Below are 17,007 nucleotides of genomic sequence, written 5' to 3' on the forward strand. Positions count from 1 at the left end.
CAATGCATTCTATTAGCGTGAACTGAGTTTGCACAGGGGTTCTAGTGCACCCTCGGCTCTGCTACATCAGATTGCTACATCTGATGTAGCAGTGCCGAGTGTGCATCAGATGTGTAGTTGAGCAAAACTGACTCAGCACTGCTAAGTCTCTGCATTCGCATAGGAATGCATTGGCCAGCCTTCGGCCAATCAGCGCTGGCTCTGCCGGAGGAGGCGGAGTCTAAGGTCGGACCTGAATGGAGACTGGTGTGGAGCGATCTTAGACTCCGCCTCCTCCAGCAGAGCCAGCGCTGATTGGTCGAGTTCCGTACTCTGGCCAATCAGCGCTGGCCAATGCATTCTATTAGCCCGATGAAGTAGAGCTGAATGTGTGTGCTTAGCACACACATTCAGCTCTACTTCATCAGGCTAATAGAATACATTGGCCAATCAGCGCTGGCCAATGCATTCTATTAGCTTGATGAAGCAGAGTGTGCACAAGGGTTCAAGCGCACCCTCGGCTCTGATGTAGCAGAGCTGAGGGTGCACAAGGGTTCAAGTGCACCCTCGGCTCTCCTACATCAGAGCCGAGGGTGCGCTTGAACCCTTGTGCAGCCTCGGCTCTGCTACATCAGAGCCGAGGGTGCGCTTGAACCCTTGTGCACACTCTGCTTCATCAAGCTAATAGAATGCATTGGCCAGCACTGATTGGCCAGAGTACGGAATTCGGCCAATCAGCGCTGGCCAATGCATCCCTATGGGAAAAAGTTTATCTCACAAAAATCACAATTACACACCCGATAGAGCCCCAAAAAGTTATTTTTAATAACATTCCCCCCTAAATAAAGGTTATCCCTAGCTATCCCTGCCTGTACAGCTATCCCTGTCTCATAGTCACAAAGTTCACATTCTCATATGACCCGGATTTGAAATCCACTATTCGTCTAAAATGGAGGTCACCTGATTTCGGCAGCCAATGACTTTTTCCAATTTTTTTCAATGCCCCCAGTGTCGTAGTTCCTGTCCCACCTCCCCTGCGCTGTTATTGGTGCAAAAAAGGCGCCAGGGAAGGTGGGAGGGGAATCGAATTTTGGCGCACTTTACCACGTGGTGTTCGATTCGATTCGAACATGGCGAACACCCTGATATCCGATCGAACATGTGTTCGATAGAACACTGTTCGCTCATCTCTAGTGTGTACTGCTAATGGATAAACTAAGAATGTCTCTCTCTTGCTAGCAATATTCACAGCTAATCGAGAAATATTTCCACGCTGAGATTCAAGCTATGGATTTCCAGCAAAATGCGGAAAATAGCAGAAAGTTAATTAACACCTGGGTTGAAGGGCAGACAAATGGTGAGTACTTATAGGGGCTGCTCACATAATCGTATTCCTCCATGAAGCATGGTCCATGTGCCAGCCATATTGTCAGACTGGCCACGTCCATGTAAATGGAATTCAATGCATCATAGTAAGTTATTAACTGTAAGCCTTTGGAATCAAAATGAAGTTAAAAGTGTATGGCACTTAACAGCCTCTTTGTTCTAGCCATCAGGCTGAGTGACAGTGCCCATGTAGTTAAGAACATCTGACATGTCACTATGACATGTCTCTTATATATATAAAAATGGGTTTCTGTCTGTCTGTTCTTTATGTGCGAATAAATGACTGGACTGATCCTCAACAAATTTGGCACATAGATATATCAGGTGTCCGAGAAGGTTTTAGATCGGGTCTCAGCTCTCTAGAATGTACCGTTCCTGACAGGGCCGGCTCCAGGTTTTTATGGGCCCTTGGGCGACAGAGCCTCAGTGGGCCCCCTTGTAAAGGAGGTGGGGGAGTCGAGACACTGTGCGTTGCAGATGAAGCGAGTGACGTCATGCAGGAGTGTGGCGTCACCAACGCCATACCTCCCAATCTTTTAAAGAGTAGAAAGAGGGGCAAAATGTGCTCTGCGCGCCGCTGAAAATTTAGCTCCACCCACTTTTATGTTGATTCCACCCATTCTCATTCATTTATTATGTGCTCCCACACAGTATAATCCTCCTACAGTCACCTGTAAATTATATGCCCCCCCTCCATCTCTCCCCCAGTTTCATATACACCCTTCCTCTGCCCCCAGTTTCATGTCCCCCCTCCATCTCTGTCCCCAGTTACATCACGTTCTCCCCCTTCATCTGCCCACAGTTTCATGTCCCCCGTCTCTGCCCCAGTGTCATGCCGTTCCCCCCCTCCCATTCATTTGCCCCTTTAGTTTCATTGGGCCCCCTCCATCTCTGTCCCCAGTTCCATGCCGTTCTCTCCCCACCCCCTCCATCTGCCCCAGTGTCATGCCGTTCCCCCCCCCTTCATTTGCCCCCTCAGTTTCATTGGGCCCCCTCCATCTCTGTCCCCAGTTCCATGCCGTTCTCTCCCCACCCCCTCCATCTGCCCCAGTGTCATGCTGTTCTCCCCCCCCCCCTCCATCTGCCCCAGTGTCATGCTGTTCCCCCCTCCCCTTCATTTGCCCCCCAGTTTCTTTGGGCCCCCTCCATCTCTGTCCCCAGTTTCATGCCGTTCTCTCCCCACCCCCTTCATCTTCTCCAGTGTCATGCCGTTCCCCCCCTCCCCTTCATTTGCCCCCCAGTTTCATGGGCCCCCTTCATTTTGTTTCACCTTAATATGTAATACAAAACAAACACTTACATCACTCACCTTCTATCACTCACCTTCCCTCGTTCCCCCGACGCTCCTCTCTCTCTCCCTCCAATCACATACGCGATGCAGGAGCTGTGAGATCAGCTCCTGCTTAGCTCCGGCCCGGCTTGCGTCTGTAGGCGTGATGCGATGACGTCATCGCGCCTACACACGCACGCTGGGCCCGGAGTTTTAAAGCAGGAGCTGATCTCACAGCTCCTGCATCGCGTATGTATTCCAGCTCATCGGCGGACGGACGCCGATGAGCTGAAATTGTGACAGGCAAGTGCCGGGGGGCCCCCAGAGGCTCTGTGGGCCCCGGCACTTGCCCGACTATGCCGTGCGCTGACGCCGGCCCTGGTTCCTGAGATACAGTATTAGCCGATACAAGCCTGCAAGTTTTTCACTCATATTCCAACTGCTATACACACGGTCAGGTCACATGCCCCTTATCAGCCAATAGAAGCTTGCAGGCACTTAGTATCCACATGCACACAGCTGTACTCCAGGTTTCCATAACAACTCCGCCATTTTTCTACACTACACCCTCAGCAACAGAGGGGTGCATGTGTGAGTATGTAAAGATATAGCAGAGCTGTGTGTGCTGTATGTAGAGGTGTAGCAGAGCTGTGTGTGTATATAGAGATGTAACACAGCCATGTATGCAGAGATGTAGCAGGGCTGTGTGTGCCGTGTCCATTATTGCACTGACAATCTTTAGTTTTCAGGATACAGCAGAATATGCTGCTTATGTTTCCATAACAACCCAGCCATTTTTCTTCACTGCTGTAGGTCAGCTTTAAAGGCAAAGGGCGCAGTGGATGACACTGTTACACAAGGTCACATACACACAGCTTTACTCCAGGTTTCCATAACATCCAATAGCAGGTTTTTCACAGATATGCAAACCGAGATACACATGATCACATGATGCTTATGAACCAATGGAAACTCGCAGGTTCTTCAGTCTTTACATACACACAGCTTTACACCAGGTTTCCATAGCAACCAACCTATTCTTATGGGGCCACTACACAAAAAAAAAAATGAAATATATTTGTGCGAAGCCAGGTCCTTTTGCTAGTGATATATAAAAATGAGTTACAGCAAATATAGAGCAACTTTTGTAGCAGTTAAGTGAAATTATCCTATCCATCTTTTATATTGTAGTATGTCAAAATTTTCTTTTGTACATTTAGAGTTTTTAATGGTTAAACTTCCAAACAAGTAGCAAATAACGTACCGTAAATGCTAAAGGACAACTTATTTCAGTGCTTTTTCTGGAGTTTCTAGTCCATGTTGGATTAAAAGTGATATATTTCTAATGTTGTTCACATGATCACATGTACCTATATAGCAGGTGAGGCAGAGACTGCTAAACAATGTATGTAACGTCTTCACTTCTGGTCCATATCCTGCCTTTCTGGAATAAGAGGTCCTTTGTTAAGTTTTTTTCTTAGATTTAGATGGCCTGCTCAATTTATAAGTATTGGAAAACTTCTTTTAAAAGATGATAAACCGTAAACTTTTTGGCCAGTAAAAAAACTATTTTAAAAACTGTCATGTCGCTCAGATAAAATAACAACCATGTTAGAAGAATATGAAAGAGTATGTTTAGGTTGATGTAAAAACTACAACTAATGTTCTTCTTCTAGATAAAATAAAAGACATCTTACCACCAGACTCCATTGACTCGCTTACAAAGCTGGTCTTGGTAAACGCAATTTATTTTAAAGGAAATTGGGAAAACAAATTTCCTGAAGGGAACACAGAGCAAAGACCATTTAAAATGAGCAAGGTAAGAATATATTCTATAAGTTTAAGCAAGTCTTCTAAATGTTGTCCTGCTATTACAAAATGTAGAACTAGCTGGTACCCGCAACTTCGTCTGCAGTGATTGTAGAAGTGGGTAAATACAGGCACGGGTAAGGTTTTAGTAGTGTGTAGAAAGTATGGGATATGAAATGTAACTGTGTCTTGTTTTTGCTGTAATTTTGAGAATACATGAGACTTTTGTGTTGAACGTAATTTTAATTTCAGCTGTTATACGGTGTTCTGAGAAACTGTACATAGTGTCTTTGGGACAGAGGTTTTTCAAGTGAATATAGTTCGATATACGACGTTGTATAATTTGTTATTTTCCGCCAGTACATGTAAGTTTTGGGCAAAGGATACTCTTGAGCAAGCAACATAAAGTTGTCCATGTGAGAAGCCTTGTGTGGCCAAATGTATTCCTGCTACTTTAAGCGTTTGTCCTTGGGATTTATTAATGGTCATTGTAAAAGCTAACTTAAGGGGAAATTGTAGTAGTTTGAATTGAAATGGGAAATTATTTGGTATAATTGGAATGCGTGGGATTAACACACTGTCATGCCCATTGAAATGTACAGGACCATAGTTTTATCCACAATTGTAGATAAAAGTCTGGCCCTGTGCATGACAGTTTAGTAACTCCATGCGCCTCTTATTAATAGCAATTAACCCCATCATGTCCCTCACATTAACCCTTGTGTAACTGATATGGGAGAGACTTGGAGGTAATAATTAAGTAAATAGAGCGAATGTAGAAAAAATAAGGAAGGGCAGTCACCCACATCCACGCTCGTCTTCATAAAATACTTCCTTTATTAAGGTAACAAATTTCTTTAAAAACAAGAAGTGCAGGGAGGGAATAGAGCATATATAGTCAAGTAGGCCTGACCATGCTATTGAAAAAGCATACGTTAAATCTAAAGGTCTGGATAGAAATAAACTATTAAAAGGTCCAAATAAATGTAATAAAACTCAGAATAGATTTACCTTTACCTTTAAGTATAGTCCTATGGAAAAACAAATTCGATCAGCTATTTACCGTAACTGGAATATAATTCAGAGTGATGTTACTTTGGCATCTAAAGCAGGAACGAAACCTCTTATTAGCTTTAAGCGCTGCAGAACTGTGAAAGATACATTAGTATCCAGTTGCCTGTCGTCTCAAAAAGACCCCAGCTGGCTGGAGAAATCATGTCCAAAAGGTAATTTTTCATGTGGACAATGTAAATATTGTCGCTATAATTTAAAGAAGCGTATATTACCTTTGGGTAAAATTGAACACACAGTAAATCAATTCTTGACTTGCAAAACAAAATTTGTAGTTTATGTAATCTATTGTCCATGCGGATATTACTACATTGGAAAAACTATTAGACCTCTTTATGTGAGATTCCGAGAACACTTTAAATCCATTTCCACTAAAAAAGGTTCCCCACGTTTAATACAACACATTATTGATTTACATAATGGAGATGCAAGCTGTTTAAAGTTTGCTGGAATAGAAAAGGTGAATTTACCCCCTCAAGGAGGGGATCATAATAAACTATTGCTTCAATGTGAAGCAAAATGGATTTTACGTACCAATGCGACTGGCCCTTTGGGGTTAAATGACAGACTGGATATGGGTATTTTTCTGTAAATTCTAAAAATAATTTCTCTATATCTTTGCCATCCCACTTATATGTGGTTCTTTATCTCATTACGTCTGGTACTAAAATTGTTCTACTATCCTTGGAAAATGTCATATATATATAAAAAATGCTCCAATTGTATTTTACGTTCAGTTAAAAATGTTTGAATGTTCTTTTCTCTTTTTGAAAATAATAATTAGGCATAGGGGATTTTATAAATACACTAACCCAGCAATGTCCTCTCTTATGAATTTCATACTGGCATATGCAGCCATAGTAGTTAGAAAATACAACAATAACAAATAATGCAGTAATAGTAATTAAAGAACATAATATTATATGATTGATAAATATATCAGTATAGCGATGCCCAGTTTAAATGTATTCTATAGCGGCATATGCAGTAAGGATGAGTTGATGCCGATGCGCGTTAATGCGCATGCGCGTCGGCACCTCCCTGATTGGCTTTTGGTTCGTTGTAGCAGCCGGTCGACTGCTTGAACGCGATGTTAAGACGTTCGCGTTCTAATGCGCATGCGCATCGGCGCTTTTTTAACAGGTGGATAACCCTGCATCTATACACTGGATTGTTGTATAAAGGGTCGATGTGCGCTTGCGCATAGGCCTCTTTTCTACTGGCTGCTCGTCCGTGCTTCTCCTTGTCAAATGACTGAGAGGCACGGAGATTTGTATGTGTTACTCTACGGAGCATTTGGCGGTATCTACGCATGAGCATCGGCTCAACATTAATTGGCTGAATGACTTTGAAACAGTCTTCATTCTGGTCCGCCTGTGCCGGTGTGAATATTCATAGAGGGCATTGCAGGCACTTCTATTGGTTGGAATCTGAGTCCATTTCAGGAGATCCCCATTATGCCTGATTGTTTTAATAGTATTTAAAGCCTGCTTTTCGGTTCACCTGTTATTGCATTCTGAGGCTTGAGAAAGCGCACATAGCTGCGCAAAACGGCTGAAAAAGCCTACTTGCCTATATATGCTCTATTCCCTCCCTGCACTTCTTGTTTTTAAAGAAATTTGTTACCGTAATAAAAGAAGTATTTTATGAAGACGAGCGTGGATGTGGGTGAGTGCCCTTCCTTATTTTTTCTACATTCGCTCTATTTGCCTAACTGCCTTTTTTTGGTTGCTGAGCACCCCCACAGCTCTCTATATATAAGGGTATATTCCTCATATTTACCTTCAATTTATTGGGACTTTCATCTGTACATCCAGCAGTGCCATCCTATATCTTTTTCTCTGGTTTTTTAATAATTAAGTAACTTCATTATTGAGGTCTTTTATTAGTACCTCCATATGTCTCATATATTAGTAACCTTTATATGAGGCACACAGGGGTTAATATGAGGGACATAATGGGGTTTATTCCTATTAATGTGAAGCACATGGAGTTACTAACACTAAACTAATAACCCCAAATGCCTAACATTAATGAGAATAGGAACTAAAGGAAGGGACCTGTGTGCTTTTTACTTTCACCTTGCTAGCAGCTTCCTCTCCTCCTCGGGGAACCTTTGCAGGGTGCAGACGGCAGGAGCTATCACTATAGCAGGCAGAGACCTGAGCGATTAAGCTCCACCCCCTGGGGTCCTGCACCCCTCTCATTGGAGGGCAGTGAGAGAAGGGGAGTGTCCTTATGCCTCAGCTCTAGCAGAGCACTGAAGGGACGCTCCGACTTCATTTAACTCTTGCAGGTCCTGTGCTGCTGGCGTGCCAGTGAAATATGGCAGGAGTGTCACTCTTGGCACGTGTGCCAGGGGTTGCCCACCTCTGCTGTAGAGGGTAATATGAATTTTGTGGCTTGCTATGGTCCAAAGTGTGTGAGATTGGAGAGATAGTGATGTGAGTTTGGGTTTTGTGGGGGTCCTGGGAAAAACTTATGTGCACTATTGTGACGAAAAGTAGCCTATTGCGCAATCCTGTGTAGTAACTATGTTTGTGGAAAATTTCAGCCAAATCGGTGGAGTGGGTTTTGCGTGATTGAGGAACAGATATCCAAACACACAAACCCACAAACATCCAAACTCACAAACTTTCACCTTTATAATATTAATAGGATTATGCTCTACAGCAGGCATGTCAAACATGCGGCCCTTTACAGGCATATCTGTGGCCCGCACAAAAGTCTCAAACTTTGTCTCTAAACTTTAGAGACAAAGTTTGAGACTTTTGTGCGGGCCGCAGACGTACAAGGAAAGTGAGCGGTGGATTGGGGTGGCCCTGCTGGATGCACCGCTGCTCCAGCGGCCGCCCCTCACCCTTCGCAGAGAGCAGGTCTCCCTGCCTGCTCCGCCCCCTCCTCCCGGCGCTCCGCCCCCTCCTCCCTCCGTTCCGCCCCCTCCTCCCTCCACTCCGCCCCCTCCTCCCCACACGCCGGGTGACGTGGCCACGTCATCAGGCCCACACCCGACGTGTGCCTGCGTCCTACGCGGTCTCACAAGACCGCTGCGCAGGCTGAAAAGCAGAAGCAGGTAAGCTTCTGCAGAAGAAATTGTGATTTTTCAAGTATTTAACCCCTATCCTTTTTGATGTCTGTCTGGCCCTTCCTTGGGCTTGAGGACTGTTTTTTTTTTCCCACCCACCTTGTAATTCTTTCACTTGGGGGTTAATTGGAGCATTACAGTCTGTAGTGCTCCTATTAACCTCCAGGTGCAAGAATTGCAAGTGGGTGGGAAAAAACAGGGAGGGCCAGACATCCAGAAGCCCCCCCCCAGCACTCCAACCCTTCCCCAGCACTCCAACACAATAATGGTGTCTGCCAGCTTTAACTGAGGTGCCATTTTATCGCAGGCACCTGGAGCAAGATTTGGGGCCTGCATGCATTTTTATGGCAGCCGGGAGCCTTGTGAGGCTCCAGCCTGTCACTCTATACTTTCTATTGTAGGCTACTCTATGTAGCCTGAAATAGAAATGCCGGATTTTTGTGATGCATGGTATTAGTGATCAGTCCTCTAGGCCCTAGCTATTAGCTGCTGTGTGCGGCCCTCACAACACCCTCTTGTTACTCATGTGGCCCTCAGGGTACCCTGAGTTTGACATGCCTGCTCTATAGGGTCAAATATCCAAAAATACGAAAATGGGAGTGGCACTCATAATAATCAACTACATCAAGTAAACGACAAAATGTGCTAAAATATCATTAAAAGCCATTGTTATGAATAGCAGGATACTTTAAAAAAAAACTAAATAATAATATCCAGCAGAGCCCAACTGGGCTCTGAGCCGCAGAGCTATCCTGGTGTGAACAGGACCTGACAGTTAATGTCACTGCTGGGTTACAACACCATCTGGGCAAACACAGAAACTAAATAGATAAGTTCTCTGCAGGACAGAGCAGACATAAATGAATTCTAAAGTCTTCCAGTTACTCCACTGCAAGACAAACATAACCTATGACCGTGTGCTCCCAGTAGCTTCCTGGGCCGCACCCACCACAGCTACCTGCTATTGCAGCACCACAGGTAGCAGACAAGCTGTGTGAACCAAGTCCTATATAAAGAGCACAAATTTCGGAAGGGAGACCCACTTCCACAAAGATAAAAGGACACAGACAAAACATAGATCAGTGCTGGGCCACACACAGAGCCGCAGAACCACACACACAGAGTATACAGTAGTGATTCAGAATTGTCACAAAAACGTACTGAACGTACTTTGAATTGAGGCTAGGCCACCGGGATGAGAAACCCGCCTCCATAAATGGAGGGAAGGCGGGCCTGATCAGCCAGCCCAGGTGCCCAAGCCAGGTGCTCATAGGCTGACACCACTGCAGACTGACCACGCCCAAAGGCTGCAAGGGAAGTAACCCCTGCTATGCTGGACTGAGCAGTAATAGCAGAACAGACTGCGGCCCGGATCCCTTGGCTGCAACTGCCGCACAGTCCTAACACTACCCCCCCCTCCACGGAACAACGCCACACGTCTCCAGCCCAAAGATGGAGATGGAGGGAAGAAAGCCAGACACAACCCCCGGGGAAAATTCCGTCCCTGGCCAATGTCCTGTTCTTGGCCTGCCTCATGGCAGAATGTATTGGCCGTGGACCTTTGCCATTTGATAGCTTTACCACAGGATTTGGCAAGTCTGGGAAAAGAATATGCTTAGACCTCCTTTTATCCTTCCCAGATACTGTGCCCTCACTATGTTTAATGTTCATTTTTTTCCACTTTTCCTTTGTGGGCACAAAACCTCCCTGGCACCTGATACTAGGGAACAATATGAACTTGTTGCAGTTTTTGGCTTCCTCCATCTGCCATGAGGTGGTGTTGCCCCTGGCAACAGGTCCGTGGAGCATACACAAAGCTTGTGTTCTTGCAGGGTCTGAGCAGCATTCTTAGAAGAGATGTCTGCATACTGAGGGGATAAGCCCTCCTGTTCCAGAGGCCTCACTGGAGAGATAGCTGGCGGTATGGGCTCCATACACCTCCCCTTGCACTCCAGACTCCACTTAATGATCTCCCCCTGCCTCCAGTCTATGACTGTGGCGTGCCTACATAACCAGGGGAGACCTAACAATACTGGGTCCGCTAAGCCCTCCATAATATGGAAGGAGAGCTGCTCGGTGTGCAGTGCCCCACTCCTCAGAAGCACCGATGGGGTCTCAAACTGGATCTGTGACCGAAACTGGGAATTGTCAACTACTGTAACATCAAGGGCTTTCAAGGGCTTTCTTGCCATTCTGCTGGGCGAATTTATCTGACATGAAATTCCCCATGGGCCCAGGGTCTAGAAATGCTTTAGCGTTGACCCAACCGTTTCCCAGCTTAAGGGCTACTAGAAAACGGACACGAGCAGGGGATTTTAGTGTACCAAGTAGCCCACCCTCGATGGACACTTGGCTAGCCCTTTTTTCTGGTGGGCTCGAACATTGAGGGGCAATATGCCCTGGCCTGTTGCAATGGTAACAGATCACCCCCCCCCCCCGTCTTCCTACTCCTGCTGCCACCAGAAGAGGAAGCACGGGAGGTGTCCATAGGTTCCGTGAACTCCTCAACAGGAGTAGCAGCGGATGACTTAGAGACCCCCCTTGTGACACAAGGTTATGCTCGAACCCCTGCTCCACTATCCTATCAGACAACCGTACATTGCTGTGTTGATAAGGGAGGAGAGGGAGGTAGAAGGTTTTCAGCCTGCTAGTTACTCCTTTATACTTGAAGACAAATTATCCCCAAAAATTTCCACCAGTACCCTGTCTGGCCAATCCAACTCGGATGCTAAGGTCCAAAACACGATAGCAAAGTCTGCCACCGAGCTCTGGCCTTGCCGTAAGTGCAAGAGCTGAGAGGAGTAGGTGGACTGGGGAACAGGACCATGAAACACCAGGCGTAGTGCTTCAAACAGCAAGCTAGCATAGCCAACTCTGCCGTGCCCCATTCCTTTAACAGGGTGACCTAGGCCAATGCTCTTCCAGAGAGTAAGGAAACCACAAAGGCCACCTTAGACTTATCATCTGGGAAGAGACTGAGACAGGCCTCTATGTATGTGTCACACTGGTGGAAGAATCCCCGACATCCCCGTGGCTCACCTGGATACCGCTCCAGAGGCAGGAGAGGACACGGTGATGCCACAAGGGTCGGCAGACTACCCACCAACTGAGCCATTGCCTGAACTAGACCCTGAGACAGGGCAGAAAGGTCAGCTAGGGCAGCTAGTGAAGATTGCTGCAACTGATGCTCCCCTGTGCCCAGTTGAGTGTTCAGGTTGCTCAAATGAGACTGCGAATCCATTATGCAGTGGGGCTCTGGCTCTAGCCTACTGTTATGAATAGCAGGATTCTTTAAAAAAAAAAAAAAAAAAAACTAAATAATATCCTGCAGAGCCCAACTGGGCTCTGAGCTGCAGAGCTACCCTGTTGTGAACAGGACTCGACAGTTAATGTCACTGCCAGGTTACAACACCATCTGGGTAAACACAGAAACTAAATAGATAAGTTCTCTGCAGGACAGAGCAGCCTCAAATGAATTCTAAAGTCTTGCAGTTACTCCACTGCAAGATAAACATAACCTATGATGGAGAAGCCCCGGAAAAAGATGCTGAGCCCAGGAGAGGTGAGTATAAGTATTTATTATTTTGTCACCTTCCCTTGACTAGCATCTATTGGAAAGAGGCCCGGTGACATGCCAGGGCCCCTTTTTATTTACAATATGTATAGCGGTCAGGGAAACAAGGCTTTCCCTGACCACTATCATAGTGGTCCGGGGCCTGGTCATGAACAGCTGGCTGCGGGCCCCTTACCTCGCTGGGTGCGGTCACGGTCGCACCCCCTGTGACCACAATTGTTATGGCACTGCGTTTCACTCGTGAAACACGGTCTGTGAGTGAGCCAGATTTACTGGCTTGAACTTCGTGCTGGGAGCGGAACTCCTAGCAATATATCTATGATGCTAGGAATCCCTGCCTCCCAGCGACATACTGTCCTGTACTCTAATTCATACGGGTGAAACACCGTCATGTGCTGCTCCTCTTAAGTTAAGGCTCAGATAGACAAAGAGGTATACTAAGTAAAAGCACCAGGTCCATCACTTCAAAGGTCCAGAGATTGCTAATGTGAACATGGGCCAGAATTCACAATAGTACCAGCTCAACTTGTAGTTAAATAGGAGACAAAAGAAAAACCCTATCAAGTAGTTTTTAGTCTGGAGTTCAACATGTCTGTTTGAATCACAAATGGAGCTCACAAAATTGTCTGTTTGAATCATAAAGCTCCTGCATAGGCTGACATCCTATATAGACAGCAATACACCTCATAGTTGGGCAAGCAGAAAATGTAGAAAAAAAAACAAAAACAAAGGGTAAAACAATAAAGTGTGCAAAAATATAAAAAATAAACGAGTAAAGCCCCCAAAGATATATATTAAAAAAAAACTAAAAAAAAACTTAAAAGTTAATAAGAACAATACATCTTTGGTATTGTTGCATCCGAAAAAAAACCTGTACAAAAAAACTGAAAAATTATTTCACCTGCAGGGTCATCGGCAGGAAAAAAAAAAAAAAAAAATCAGAAAAAATGATTTTTATCCATTTTTTTAATTTAGATTTTATTGATAAGTCAGAATTTTCAAACAATGGGAAACAGAAGGAAAGTTAGGAAAACAAATGTAAGCAGAATACAATCTTTAAATGAAATGACAAAAAAAGAAAATAAAGCTAAATGAACAGTACATTAGGGTAAGTTCACACGGCGTTTTTTGGTCAGGATTTGGAGCCCGTATCCGCCTCAAAATCCTGACCAAAAAGACGGCTCCCATTGAAATCAATGGAAGCTGGTCATTTCTTTTTTCCGGGAGCCGTTTCTTCGAGCACCCAGAAAAAAGAAGCGGGTGCTCATTCTTCAGGTGGAGTCGCCTCACGATTCGGCCTGAAGACACTCCCTCCTCCTGACTAGGCCCATTCATTTGCGCCTAATCCAGAGTGGAGTGCGCGACTGGATGCCGGTGCAGTGCCTCCGCCTCAGGTTCCAGACCAACAAACCCCATGTGAACTTACCCTTATACTTTATATACAAACGCAACAGTACTGAGCAGTATGCTGAGTTCTATAGTATAAGATACTCCAAAATGGTGCTCGGGCACGTGCAGTAACGCTCTGAACAGTGCGGAACTGCGCATGCCTGAGAATTCAAATGCAGCAGCGCGATCTGGCTGGAAGAAAATTCAGGGAGGAAGGTCAGACGGGGCACAAGCAATGGAGGGGTGTGAATAAAGGTATGACGTGGGAATGCCCAGGGTGCTCGATGGGCTCATTTACATTAATTACAGTAATTAAGCAGGATTACAAGGGGGAGAATTAAAAAAAAGAAGGTAATAGTAGAATAGCCTTTTTAAAGGCTATCCAGGCATGTATTTATCTCAAAACCACTGACACCAATGATAGAATCCCTTTAACTACAAGGAACCTACAATGACCCCTTAATACAGAATACTTTGTCAATGAAAAAAAACTAAATTTATGGAATATTAATTTTTTTTTAATGTTAAGTAATAATATGAATCTTTTTTACACAGACAAAAAGTAAAGTAGTACCAATGATGTACCAAAGAAATAAGTTCAACTTCTCTTACATTGAAGAGCTTAAAACAAAGGTGTTGGAACTCCCCTACATTGACAAAAAACTATGTATGATAATATTACTACCGGATGAGATAAATGACAACTCTACAGGACTAGAACAAGTGAGTCACTGATATCTGGATGGTTAATTGCTGAATATATAATATACAATGTTCATTAAACATGAGACGAGTATATACCGTAGTTATTTACTGTACTTGAAGCATCAGACATCTTTGAAGTAGAACAAATGTGGACAGGTGCACATTGCTCTATGGCTGAAACAAACAAACACAAAAAGTACAGCAACACTCTGTAAAGGGCACCAAGACATATGCAAACAAGTTCTAAAGTTAAAACTGCATAACTGCTATAGTGTATACTGTGTATATTGTGTATATAAATTTGAGCTTCTTGGTGCAGATTTTAATCAAACTGTGAGAGCCCATTTGCCTCCCTTTATAAGAGAGTGTTAAATGGTTCTAAATTACTGCACATACAAGCCCAAAGTGTTGCAAAAACCTGTTTGTTAATATAGACACCCTCTCTGTGTCTACATTGGGAGTGTAGTACTGGGCAGTGTCACTTCTGCATATTTGTAATAAAAATAGATAGGCACACATAAAGTAAATTATTGAAATATTTGTAGAGAAGAAGTGTAAAGCCTTCTCATGATGTAACTATAAATTTATGAGTACAACGCCTGTGATTTGTTTGTATTTACCCTCCTGTCTCTTTCACTCTCGACTTCAAATATATTTCAACACTGCCACATGCAGGTTGCTGCTAAAATGACAGCTTTTAAATGAAGAACATGCGATCCTAAACAACATTAGAATTAACAATAAATTAATGTGAGATGATTAGAATGGTGATATAAACAATCTATAATATATTAGAATATATTAATTATTTACGTTTTATATTATATTGCTTATTCTATTATTTACTGTAAATAAACAATACATAACGCACATAAGAAATAAGTGACTCTCAAGGAGGAAACAATACCTCAAGAAGGAGGTGGCGCAGGAAAGAGCTCTCGGGCAGCAATGGGAATGCGCTCATCGGCCTTTCAGCGCTGGGGCCCGCCCTCATTGCTGTGGAGAGCTCATTTGCATACCGGTTAAAACCGGTATTTCTACGGAACGGCACAGCGGAGACCACGTCTAAAGGTAGGAGACAAATAGCCTTTCTTAAGGCTATTCCGACGTGTCCATTAGAAAAAAAGGTAGTTTAATGGTAGAATCCCTTTAATCCTCCTACAGTCACCCGTACATTATATGTGCCCACTTTATAATGTTCCCTTCTAACTGCCCCACAGTATTAGGTCCCTCTCCTGGTGCCCCAGTTTAAACTGGGGGAAACTAGAGGGGACATGAAACTGGGGCAGCTGGAGGGAGACATTAACAATGGAGGTAGTTGAAGGGGAACAATAAATTAATGGAAGATAAAGTTTGACATTAAACTGGGGGCAACTAGAGAGGAACATTAAACTCGGGCAGCTGGAAGCAGACATTAAACCTTAGGGGTAGCTGGAGGGTGACATTAAACTGGGGGCAACTAGAGGCAGACAGGTCCCCCTCCAGCTACCTCCATGGTGTACTGCCCCCTCCAGTTGTCCTCAATTTAATGTCCCCCCCCCCGTTTAAGTGTCCCTCTTCATCTACCCCCAGTTTCATGTCCCCCCACCATTTCTCCCCCAGTTTCATATCCCTCCTCATCTGCCCCATTTCAGTCCCCCCCCCATTTCTACCCCCAGTTTCATGTTCCCCTTCCACCCCTCCCCAGTTTCATGTTCCCCCTCCATCTCTGCCCCTAGGTTACTGAGACACACACGCACAGTCAGACACACACAGACAAACACACACACACTCTCCACCCTGCATCTCACATTCCCCTCCCCTCTCAGTACCTTAGGGCACACACCACACGTCTCCATCTTCTTGCACTGTCCTGTCGGCACTTAATCACGCCTCGCTAGTCAAAATCAGTCAGAGGGCCGGATATGGCCCGCGGGCCATACATTGCCCAGGTCTGCTCTAGTCCAATAAAAGAAACTCTAATAAAAATGTCTGCTAGGATCATTTCATGTATAATGTACTTCTTATATAAGGATCACTGTATTATATAATTCAAAATTATGTTAATGTCATACATTTTTAGCTAGAAAAGGAAATGACCTACGAGAAGCTGAAAGATTGGACCAATCCTGACAAGATGGACAAAACTGAAGTGGAAGTTAGTTTTCCACGCATTCGACTTGAGGAAAACTGTGACTTGAAATCATACCTCACCGAGATGGGACTAGGTGACCTTTTCGATACAGATAAGGCTGATCTCACAGGCATATCACATAAGGGTAACCTATATGTGTCACAGATATTTCATAAAGCATTTGTGGATATTAATGAGGAAGGAACAGAGGCCGCTGCATCTACTGCTGGTGTGGTGACAACCAAAATGCTCCCATTCGCAGTGAAATTCTGTGCCGATCACCCTTTTCTGTTCTTCATAAGAAATGAACAGACACAAGCTATACTTTTTTATGGAAAATTTTCATTCCCATAGAATACTGCAAAAAAGTGGTTATCCAGTTCCTTAGGATAGGTCATCGATATTAGATAAGCCAGAGGTCCAACACTCAGGACCCCACAGATCTGCTGTTCAGAGAAAACCAGCTCCTTTTAATGTGTATATGCCTTGAGCAATGCTGTCCACTATCATACAAACTGCGGTTGGGGCTTTAGGTACTACAGCACTGTCCTATAGACTTCATTGGGGCAGCAATACAATACCAAACCAAGCAGTAAAAATTGTAAATAGAAATGGACAAATAGATT

At 44.4% G+C, this 17,007-nt stretch overlaps 1 protein-coding gene across 1 annotated transcript in view; it reads left to right on the forward strand.

Moving 5' to 3' along the window:
• LOC142201335 (leukocyte elastase inhibitor-like) overlaps nt 1-16,735 on the forward strand; it is a 41,821-nt gene extending 25,086 nt beyond the window's left edge. The window contains exons 5-8 of the mRNA XM_075272172.1: nt 1,219-1,336; nt 4,312-4,454; nt 14,119-14,286; nt 16,331-16,735. Coding sequence (XP_075128273.1) covers nt 1,219-1,336; nt 4,312-4,454; nt 14,119-14,286; nt 16,331-16,735 — 834 coding nt within the window. The remainder of the gene's footprint in view (nt 1-1,218; nt 1,337-4,311; nt 4,455-14,118; nt 14,287-16,330) is intronic.
• The last annotated feature ends 272 nt before the right edge of the window (nt 16,736-17,007 follow it).

The sequence above is a fragment of the Leptodactylus fuscus genome, chromosome 4 (assembly GCF_031893055.1).
Source record: "Leptodactylus fuscus isolate aLepFus1 chromosome 4, aLepFus1.hap2, whole genome shotgun sequence".
NCBI lineage: Eukaryota > Metazoa > Chordata > Amphibia > Anura > Leptodactylidae > Leptodactylus > Leptodactylus fuscus.